Genomic DNA, 12,074 nt, shown 5'->3' with positions numbered 1-12,074 from the left:
TTTCCTAACGATCCGCTAGCTGCCCGCCCCATAAGCAAGCTGTCAAAAAAACGCGTCTCTGTAGGCAGCCTACGCTCTGAGATCGAGATACGATTGCTGAGATCTGCGCACAAAAACAATTGCCTTTACCAACCACGCAAAACCAAAATAAATAGTGTTCAACCAATCACCGACAGGGGCTGGGTGTTGTGAGCATAAACATTATATAGAGACTAGATGCCCTATAGAGCTGGTAAGTCCCGCCCCCTCCGTAAAACCCCGCTGGACCTCAAAGTTGAAAAACCGTCAATGCAAGTGAATGGGAGAAAATTATTATTTTCTGGTCCCGTTTGAATTGTGCCATGAATGTGAACATATGTTGTCTGTGAATTTTTTATATAATCTTTCATGTTACAAGTTTGACAGTATATGGTATGATTCGTCGGCTAGCAGTTGTGGAAAAGACATAACGAGAAAGACTACATGTCGCCTATGTGACGTCACCCCATAAAGTTGACTTGCCCGTGGTTTTCGCCAACCTCAACGATTTTGTCCTCTCCCTGAAAGAAGGCGGTGAAGTGCACCAAAGACACAGCCATGTCTAGCGGGATCCGTGAGCTAGAGCCGTGAGCTAGTGGTGTTGACGTTTCAAACGCCCCGAAAGCAGCGAAGAGTTGTAGTCCACAAAGTGCTCTCACACAAAGTCTACCCGTATCAAACTTCTACCCGCTAAATTGTAGCATTTTTCACACGAAAGATTCTATAAAAAATTCACAGTCAAGATATGTTCAAATTCATGGCACAATTCAAACGGGACCAGAAAATAATTATTTTCTCCCATTCATTTGCATTGACGGTTTTTCAACTTTGAGGTCCAGCGGGGTTAGCGGAGGGGGCGGGACTTACCAGCTCTATTGGCCGCTGGGCACTGAGAAATACGGCCGCCATCTTAAACCGGTCGTACTCCTAGTTTAGTTGCTTAGCAGCAGTTAGATTCCAGAGCACTGTGGAGCATTTTCCTGTTCTAATCGGTGGATCGGCCCGGGATTACTTTTCACAAGTACATTTTAACATTATCGTACTATTGGTTGTATTTTGTGAATAGAATATTACCAGATAATTGAGAAGGAGCAAGGATCTTTGATATTACTGTACTGAACTCGTAGCCAGGTAACGTTAGGCTATAATGTTTACTGCACCAGCTGGTGTTCACCCGGCATGGGGAGGTTGGGTAAAGTAATAATTACAAGAGCTTCACGGTTATCAGATACAAGCATTCAACGGCCCTGTAGTATAAATATAGGTTATTTGTGTTTACGCACGTGATATCAGGAAGCAATGTAATAACGTTACCTGTGTAATACACACATGACGGCGATGCGCAAATCGAGTGTGTGACTGTGTGTGTGTGTGAGAGAGAGTGTGTGTGTGTGTGTCACAAATCATTATTGTTTCTTCAACTTATTAAAATATCTTACTTTACTGCAACTATCTGTTTTTGCTTCTTTATCATATTTATAGTGTGTGATTTATAAAATACCTTATATCCTACATCACATATTTTTATTTTGGACGTCTGGTCACTTTATATCTTATATCAGAATATTATATTACTGTTAAGCCTACTATGAATATTAAAATATGCCGAACCATGTGTCCTGTATCATAGCTACATGAATGACATTTGCAGAAAAAACCCGCGTGAAAATCAGTTGGGTATTCAGTGAGGTATGATTAGTTAAATGCGCTGACAGCTCATTGCACCTGCCATACAGATTACACTGAGTGGAGCGGGTGACCGGTTTAAGATGGCGGCCCCACGGCTCGACCGCGCTAGTAGGCAGTAGCGGTCGATAGGGCGTCTATCTATATGATGTCTATGGTTGTGAGGGCTGAGTGCAAGAGCGCAAAACCTCACAACACCCAGCCCCTGTTGGTGATTGGTTGAACACTATTTATTTTGGTTTTGAGTGGTTGGTAAAGGAAATTGTTTTTGAGACGCGTTTTTTTTTACAGCTTGCTTATGGGGCGGGCAGCTAGCGGATCATAAGGAAAGATTAAAATTTATTTTTGCGCCTGAAATCGCTAATACAACCTTTAATAAAATATATTTGTCATGATCTTAAAGGAAAAGTTCGGTATTTTACACTTAAAGCCCTGTTTTCAGATCGTTTCTGATGAAATAGAACGGTTAAGATTGAAATTTGGACACATGCTGCTGGCCCGAGAATTTTCGGTTTCTGTGGTAGCACCCCCCCAAAGCCATTTTTCTTGAATAAGTTGGTTGGACCAGATAGCGTGCAGCTTGGAAAGAAACTCCTAAAAACATATTGGGCACCTGATGAGATTTATACTTTGTATATTTTAATAATCTAAAATATAAGAGTTTGATTTGTTTAGCATTTTTGGTCACTTCATCATTTACATAATTCCATTTGTGCTGTTTGATGACTTCACTAATAATAAAAAAAAAAAAAATTGTAATAAAATGCGTGAACAAATTTTAATTATTTGTTTTCCTAATTTATTAATGCATTCAGAAATATGTAAAGCATAAACCAATGACAATTATGCAACATATATCAAATATTTCCATTGCAAGAATGGTTTCAGAAGCGTAGGAAATACTATGTTGTGCCAGACTAAGTTTTTATTCAACCCATGCAGGGTTATCAGATTATGTACACTCCTGTACATTATGCTCACCAAGGCTGTATTTATGTGATGAGAAATACAGTAAAAACTAATATTTTGATTTATTTTCATAATTTAAAACAACTGTTTTCCATTTTAATATTTTTTTTAAAATGTGTTTTATCACTGTGTCGGCAAAGCAGAATATTCAGGAGTCATTACTCCGGTCTTTAGTGTCACATGGTCCGTCTTTCTAATATGAATAAGAAAAGTGACTTGATCACCACAGCTGATGAACAGGCATGCTTGCTCAATATTTTGGTTTATATTTTTGTAAACTTTGGTAAATATAAAGATAAAAAAACTAAATATTTTTTTGTAACATAAGTGTCTTTACTGTAACATTTGAGCAGTTTAATGCATCCTTGCTGAATTAAGGTAGGGTGAATTGCCCTAATGTGGGACACTGCCTAATGTGGGACACCTAAGCTCTAGTGTTTGTAGGTCCCACACAAATACATGAATGACAGTGAAACTATGGGTTAGAAAAAGCTGTGGTGTCATGTTATCAAAATCACATGACCTATCAAATGTCCAATCATATTTGAGGGTGTAGCAATCATCAAACAGGAGACACCTTGTGTGAAGACCATCCGAAGGTTAATGACATAGAGTTTTAACAAATTTGATATTAAGGAGTTAAATACATTTTAAACAAAGCAATCCTGCTACTTTTTAGCCTAATATGCTTATGAAATATTTGTCCATCAAAAAATAGTGGAACTTTGTGTGCATAATCTATATATTTTATATTTTTATAAAATTTCCTAGTGTCCCACATTAGGAAATGTGGTTTCCAAATCCGGGACAGCATGATCAGCCTAATGTGGGACAGTACTTCAATGAGTCAAAAATGTGTGGTGGGGCATGATTTGTGGGACAAACATGGTTATTTACATGGTTTTAGTCTTGTAATGCAATATTTGAATACTGTTAATGCAGATTTGTACAGGCATGTTTATTTTTTTATTATTCTTTCCTTTTTTTGTGTGTGTGTCTCTCTCTCTGTGTGTGTGTGTGTGTGTGTGTGTGTCTGTGTGTGTGTGTGTGTGTGTGTGTGTGTGTGTGTGTGTGTGTGTGTGTGTGTGTGTGTGTGTGTGTGTGTGTGTGTGTGTGTGTGTGTGTGTGTGTGTGTGTGTGTGTAAAAGGTAGGTAGTTGACTTAAAAGGAAAAATAGCGCTGAATTTAATTTAAAAACGCAGTAGAAAACCAATAAAGCCATTCTACTTTATTTTATGCATCTGATTAATTCAATGAAATGTATTTCAGATCACAATGGCAAAGGTGAGAAAGACAGGGACAGATTGTCAGATGCAGAAAGAAAGGCAGAAGCAGGGAAAGGATAAGTTGTTAAGTAAACCGAACTAGATAATAAGATGTATTATCGGTCTGATGATGTTCAGTTATCCATGTTTCATCCATCCATAACCAAGAAAATTATTAACTAAGATATAAGAGAGAATCTAAAATAAAATAAGATTTTACTATTCTACATATATCAATGTGATTTTTGGTCTTTAACTGTCCCACATTAGGAAAGCTGCAGATTGTCTCAGACGACTTGCAATAAGAGCACTAATATGTCTATAATTTCTCTTATGAATGGGTTATCTGAATTTTCTCTTTTGATTTGATTAGGAAACATACTGGGGTTTTTAAAAAAGTATTGGGTGTGGATTTAATGTTTTGGTTACACATCGCAATATGTCACAGAAGTCTGAAGTGCAGAAAATGTCCCACATTAGGGCAATTCACCCTATTAATTTATTTCAAAAAAGCTGTACTGACCCCAAATGTTGACGGATGCTCATTCTTTGTTTTTGTTTTGTTTTTTGCCAAAAAGTCGAATTATTCTTCAGTTATTGGTGCCGGGAATCTGATAAGCAGGGGCAGGAGTACCAAGGTAAAAGATCAGAGCCAACGCCCATGCTTGGAAGAGAAATGATTTCTTTGTCTGTATTGGCGTGGAAGAAATCCACATAAATGAGCTAAATGTTTTCTTGGATATGCCTAGGGCTTGGCCTGTAACATCCACAGGTGTGTCCCCTACAAACATAGTAAATTACACATTTAAAGGGATAGTTCACCAAAAATGATTTACTCACCATCAAGTTGTTCCAAACCTGTATGAATTTCTTTCTCCTGCTGAAGATTGAAACAGTTTATGTGCCCCATTGACTCTCCATACTATAGAAGTCAATGGGGCACATCAACTGTTTGGTTACCCACATTCTTCAAAATATCTTCTTTTTTGTTCAGAAGAAGGACATTTATATTAAAATGTTATTAAAAAGATCATCATATAGTTTACTTTAACTTGTTTTTGAAGTGACTGAATAAGCCACTTGCTTGAAAAATAATAACAATGGTGAATCTCTGCTACAGAGAAATACACACATGCCTAATACTGTACACACAGGCTCTGTATATCTCTGATGTCATTACTGCTGGTTTCATAAATGACATATGAATTCAAATGCACAAGTGTCTGTGTCAATGGTTCACAAGCCCCTCATCCTTCGTCAAGGCCTCTCTAAGGAGCTTCAGTAACTAAGCTTATTTCAACTCATGGGGACAGGAGTAGTTTTGATTCTAGGGACCACAGTTGATTCAACTAAAGGAGCAGTTCACTTTAGGAACATCGTGTGCTCTGTACAGGTGAAGACGTTCAGCAAGTTCTGCTAACAGAATTCACTGCAAGTAAGTTATAGTCAGAGGTGTGGCTAAGAGAGAAGATGTGAGTCACTCACAGCGGAGAGAGGAAGTTAGTCAATGACAGATCTCAGATGTATTATCAGATGTCAGATTTTTATTGTGATTTAATGCATCTGTCAAAATGTGTGTGTACACTATTTTAAGGTGATGTCGTTACATTGTACTTATTCTAATAAGTTATGAGTCATAATTAGCTACATGTAGGCCTACTTATTTGTTGCTTGTAATTATGCATATTTTACTGTTAATACTTTAGTAAGTACATGTAGTACAGTAGTAACATGTAACTCCGTCACCTTAAAATAAAGTGTTACCAAATATGCCACTACTTACTTTGACGTTTATGTTTTTGATCTCATGGAGGATGAAGATATAGGCCAAACCATTGGTGTCTAATTATTAAAGCATTAGGCTACTGTATTAAAGTACTAGCTATACTTGCATTTGGTCTTTGGAAATATCAACAATGTAAACAGAAAGTGGTTTCTATTATATAAGTTGAACACTCACTCATATGTTTAATATAAATTTGCCCAGTTAATTTTCTACCGTCCAATGGAGCCAAATCATATAGCATAATGACTGTGGAACTTTTTTTTCTTCTTTGAAACTGGTTTCACAGATGCGTCCAATCCTCATTTGTCATCTTCAGATCAAACATGACAGATCCTAAGTTGTTAAACTAAAAACTGGTTTGATATTGAGCCAAAGCTGTTAAGGTGTTGTGTGTGTAAATCAAGTTGTCCTTTAAACATGAATGGTTACTTGTCATTTAACAGATGCATTTACTACAGTAAAAGCTGATATAATAAATTATAGTACATTCAATAGATGCAATGTGCAATCTGGAGAATAATGTAAAGCATTGTAATGAGATGATTTCATCTGGATTTGAACCTGAAACATAAAAAATGTCCTGTATCATAAAATTAAAGATTTATATTCACAGCATTGCACAGTTTGCATAAATAAATGAATGAGTTTACTTGTCTACATTTTATTTATTTGAAATGTTAGTCATGTTGTATCATAGAGCAGCGAATTTGAAACTTAAATCTTAGTTAGCAAAAAAATTTTATTTTGTTATTGTTGCTCAACCTTCTATTTAATACTGCACCACCTAGTGGTGGCACACCGAAACAACCGTTCTGTGGTGAATTATCAGCTCTCTGCTTTACATTTTTATTAATTAAATCATTTTATTCTGAAACAAATTTTTTAAACAAATAAATAGCTAATGTTAATATTCTGGTTGCACTTTATTTTTACAGTACGTGCACACAGTGTACTTACCAAGAAAGTAAGTACACTAAGGTTTAGAGGTATGTTTAGGACTAGTACCTATAGTTATTACCCAGTTATTGTAATTACTACAATAAGTATATAGTATGTACATGTGAAACAGGACTGTAAAATAAAGTGCTACCAATAATATTTATTATCTGCATTACACTGTAAAAAAGTTGCTGATTTAAATTAAGTACAATCAACTTGGATGTTTAAGTAATTTCAACTTAAATCACATTAAAATAACTTTAAAAATCAGTTGAAAATTGCTTAACTTATTTTGATGAGTTAAAGCAATCTAAAAACATTTTTTTCCATTATTTATTGATCATATAATTTGTAATGTTGATACTTCAATTAATGTACAAATAGTAACCATATTACCAATGATTACCATTTAATTTAGCAGTCATCTTCCTTTGATCTATTGCTCTTAAAACAACTCTTGTTTGCTAATCATCAAGTTGTGACAGCTTGACCAAATTGTGTAGGTACACATTCTGAGGAGCAGGGACAGTTATGATGCAGAAGAGTATTATAATGTTAAAGAGAATTAGCTCTGTTAAATGTCCTTGTGTAACAAATAAGTATAGATGTGTGGGACTATAAATGGTGGAATACTCTCAATTGTGGGCCTCTAGTTTACTAGATTAGTTGTACTGCCCCCTGTTGGACGTGAAGGTGCACAACACTTTTACAAAAGTTTGAAATTGTGCTTCAGGCATTTAGGTTTTGGTTAGGTGTGTTTGGTGGAGTTTTGAATACTGCAGGGCATTAGATTTTTTTTTTTTAGTCAGTACAATACATTTTATAAACAAATTGCAGCAATTATTTTCCCATCTGATAAAAAATATTGACAAATTGTATTTTTAGAAGAGGCATGATCTTTATCATAGGTTTAGTTACACCATTAGATTACAATTCGTTATAACATCAGAATGGAATTGAAAGCTATATTATGTCTTATCCATGTAGATTTCATAGTGGAATCACAGCGGCCTGCATGTCATCTCACAGAGAAAACCTGCACCTGCTGCAGTAAGACATGGGAAAGGCACTGACAAGCTCTGTAATGAAGCAAAAAACACAATGAGGCAAAATTCCTCACTCCTAAACTCTGCCCTGTGTGTGTCTTGCACTTCCGCATCTACAAATCCATTAATGTCGATCAGCTCACGTCATATTTCCACTGAGATTAGCAGGATTTCGGAGCGCAAACTGTGGCACGTAATGAGGAGGATGTTTGAAAAAGAATCGCTGCCGATTGCTTTGACTGGTTTATTGGGCCGCCTGCGGGTTCAAACATGTCTCCCCTTATGAAAAATTAAAACTAGTCTGGGGATATGCATTAACATACAACTTTGCAGAACATCCTGCATCTGAACTCGCTGCTTTAAGTTCTGCAGAACATGATTTGTTTTATAATAACTGATATTTTTGTATTTGTATTTTTAGCACCTAGTGAGTAGTAACAGAGTCGGTTCCCGTGCTTGAGGCTTAATGCTCTTGTCCTTTTCACATTTGATGTGTTAAGGCTTAAGCGATTGTTGATGTCATATTTGTGAAAGGTGATGAGGTTGAGAGATCTGGAGTTTCTTGTTATTGCGAACACTGAGCTTCACAATGCTGTCATTCATTCTCTTCTTACCTTTCCCTTAATTCTTTAGGCACTGCAGACACACAATTCAACACCGGTTGCAACTATTATACATTACTTGTCAACTTTTGTGTGTGTGTGTGCAGCTGCTTTTCAAATGTTTGCATGCATGGCAAATGCAAAACTGACAGCACAATAGAGAAGAGTGTATATTTTGGGCCTATGTAGAACTCTGGTCGGTTTTAGGGTTGGTCAATAGGTATTTGGTTATTAAACAATATGTTTGTTTCATTCTTATATTTCCATATCTTTGTGTTCCATATTTTTTTCTTTTTAAATATTCCGGAGTTATTACTCTCGTTAGTATGCTATAGGTACTTGTGCATTCTGCATATCAACATGCATGATTACGTCCTCACAATATTATTAGAACAGAATCACGGCTGTTATTTTGTGAACATTTTCTGTATCTCTCCTCATCCAAAATTAAAGCTTCTTGCAGTCTGGACAGCTTATAGGCTTTATTTAAGTGTTGCATTACATCATCAGTCCTTCGTCACTGTCTTCCCAATCCAAAACAATAGAGAAAAGCTGCAGTATACACCCTCTTCACTGATACTATCTTTGTTAACTCCACACACATCCGTGCATCTGTGATTTCATGGTACTCACTGTGTGGAATTCCTCATTTTAAAGTCAAAACATTTGTGATGTTTCTTTTTAATATAAGTTGAGAGAGCAGGAAGTGTCTGAGTCATGGAAGTTTACTCCATGTCTGATCGTTCACATGCTCCCACACTAGCACTGCACGCCTGCGGCCAGAGAAGCCATCCCGGCGTCACACTCAGCTCATCAAAGTTAGGGCCGTGTCAGACACACACACACACACACACACACCCGAATACACAAAAACCAACACTCAAGCATGTCAAGGGATAGGATATATACACGGATACACACAAGCTCTGGCACATCCTAAGAAAGGTAGACACACTTTGACCAACGAAACACAAGCACATCAGATGAAAGGGTAGACATGCATGTTAGCAATATGCCAGCAGGTTTTCCAAACACAAAAAGAACAGAGATACGCACACAAAGAACTGGAACGTAAGAGAGAAGAGGCACATCTACAGATGCAGGTACAGACACATATAGTTGCCTTAAAGAAAGCATGTACTCGTGACTTCTTTTTTTTCATAGAATGGATTTTAAAGGGATAGTTCATTTAAAAATTAAAATGCTGCCATTTATTTACCCTCATGTCGTTTCGAACCTTTAGGAGATTATTTATTCTGTGAAAAACAAATATTTTCTTTCTACCTCTCTTTTCTCCCCATACAGTGAAAGTATGTGGGGTTCTTTAGGCCCCTTTTCATTGTACATACAAAAAGAAGAAGAAAAAAAAAACACAGAAGAAAGAATGTCATACAGTTTGGATCAGTTTAGTAAATGATGACAAAAATGATTCACACATTTTTGGGTGAACTAGCCCTTTAACTAAAGGCAATGACACGTGAGGTTTTCCATACACACTTCCACACCCATAATCCTCACATACATTCTCTTTAACAATTCAAGCTCATGTTTGCTCACTCTTTAGAAAACCTTCAAGTCAGTCAGTGGGTCTGCACATATAGTGACTGGAGGATCTACAGGGTCATTTTGGGTCAGCACCACCTGGCCTGTGCTCATTTTCCTTAAGTGCATTAGCATTACTTAATAGAAAAGAAAGACATGCATTTCAGATTTTGAACGAGGCATACTGTAACCCTGCAAATGAGATGCACATGTCTGAAAGTGAATTAATTCTAATGTTGCACTACTTATAAAAGTAAATGGAAAGTTCATCATCAGATGACATGACTGTAAGTGGATTTTGGATTTGGTACATAACCTTTATGTTAATTAGCCATGTGGACACCTGTTTTTGGATGGTGCCAATAATCATCCCAAAATAGCCAAATGTCAGCTGATTGATTGGCCTATATCCAATATTGTTATTCTATAGAAATACTGACCATTTGTAATGATTGTAATGCTGATTTGTAATGGGACGTTACAAAAGTGCTATTGTGAATATATTATTGAATAGCTTGGCAATATGAAAATGATCGCTATCCTTTCAATTTTGAATGTGTTGCAGGTCAGTCAGTGTTGTTTTTAAAAGGAGAACTAGGTACGCGCGAGAATGTGCGAGGTCATCCCACCCCGACCTTGCGCTTAAATCGCTGCCATTTGATTGGACAATCTGTGATTTTTGCCTAGATGGGGTGGTAACAACAACGCCAGTTTATCAATATAGGGCCTATACTCATGCAGCGACGATGACGACGGACAAACCGAATAAAACGGGCTTTTGACCGGTAATCTTTGGCCAAGAACAAAGTATTTGGAAAATGTGCAACAACACATTTGGCCTATCCTCTTTTACAACATAGCCTACCACTGATTATCATATTTAATTTTACTAAACAGTTTTTACCTATTACTTAGTTTAACGCAATTTTATAGCATCAATATTAAAATAATTGTTACTACTATTAGGCCTAGGTAAACCTTTCAGTTGATCATTCTATTCACGTGTAACGTAATCCTATTTCATCGCCTGTAAATTAAGTTGTTAGTATTTGACTAGAATTATTAGTAAATTATTAGTATGAGGGATTTAACGAAATTTGTGAAGGCATGCAGGCCTATAACATTTGTTTTGGTGTTATTTGGAGCATATGTTCGTCATTTAGCCTATCAAAATGAAAAAGGCATGTTTCCCCTTATCACTGCAAACAATGAAATATGCGTTTAAAATAGGCAACAACTGAATAAGTTGCATTTTGACAAATAGCTTTTTTTTTTGGTTAAAGCTGTTACAAAAAAACGAATAAGAGACCATAGCACAGTTTAAATACCAACATTTCCCACTATTATGGAAATCAGAAGTGATACCATTGAGGGCAGGACATTTGCAGCCGCTGAGGAAGGCTATATTTAGACTAGTTCTATATGTAAATATTTTTAAATACTTTCGAAAAGACAGACCCATTAAGGGTTACAGTATTTTTGGAAATAGAAAAATAGGAATTAATACTAAGTCACTTTACATTCAAACGTAGCGTAGGCCTACTTGTCAGCTGCGTTCATACAAAGGATTTTAACTAATTATAGTAGCCTAACTGTTGCATGGGCTTTTCGGATAGCAAAAAAATGAATTCAAGCCGTAAAAGAAATGCTCCGCATTAGGGAATATTTGATTACACATTTTCACAACATTGTCCCAAAAGAAACGATTGTTTTCTGTCGGCACGTAAAATAACCAAGAACACGGCAAGACAACACTGTGCAGGAAAGCCTGAGAAAACTCGAGTTACTTGAATGCAAACTTTTGGCGCTTCTCTTCGTCATGCAAGGACATGTTTTTAGTTTTCTGCTGATAATGCGCATTAAAATGCCTTACCTTTATGCAGTCTTCTAGAGAATAAAGGGAACAGCTTTCCTGTCTGTGCTTAGGCCGACTGAAGGGTTCCTCTCTGGATCTGCTCTGTATTGCTCCCGTGGGCCCCCCGCTCACAGTGTTTATTGAGATGTGTATTGGGACCCCAGACCGTCACGTTGCTAGGAATGAATAATTTAGGCCTGTTAGCTCTTCACTGAGAGAATCGGGAATGTGTACACCTGAAAATGACTGATTTATGTTCTGTGGATTTTAGACAAACGTTGATTGTTTTAATGTAGACGCTTTAAATCAGCCTGGGCGTTTAGTTTTCATTCAACAGCAATACTTATTTTGAATAGGCTTACTGTA

At 36.7% G+C, this 12,074-nt stretch overlaps 1 protein-coding gene and 1 long non-coding RNA gene across 5 annotated transcripts in view; one reads left to right on the top strand and one right to left on the bottom strand.

The window, feature by feature from the left end:
- Positions 1-11,786, bottom strand: part of elovl6 (ELOVL fatty acid elongase 6) — a 29,260-nt gene extending 17,474 nt beyond the window's left edge. The window contains exon 1 of one of the 4 annotated variants that reach the window (XM_079629795.1): positions 11,727-11,786. Coding sequence is in view for 1 of the 4 variants with exons in the window: in XM_079629791.1 (XP_079485917.1) it covers positions 4,462-4,484 (23 nt within the window). In the remaining 3 variants the exon portion in view is untranslated. Of the gene's footprint in view, positions 1-4,461; positions 4,583-11,726 lie in introns of those variants that run through there. The other 3 variants (XM_079629798.1, XM_079629794.1, XM_079629791.1) reach the window with 3 other exon arrangements.
- LOC307007998 overlaps positions 1-12,074 on the top strand; it is a 132,749-nt gene that overhangs the window by 23,832 nt on the left and 96,843 nt on the right. The window lies entirely within an intron of this gene.

Source organism: Phoxinus phoxinus, assembly GCF_949152265.1.
Source record: "Phoxinus phoxinus genome assembly, chromosome: 12".
In the NCBI taxonomy this organism is placed as follows: domain Eukaryota; kingdom Metazoa; phylum Chordata; class Actinopteri; order Cypriniformes; family Leuciscidae; genus Phoxinus; species Phoxinus phoxinus.
This window is presented reverse-complemented; position numbering and strand designations above follow the sequence as displayed.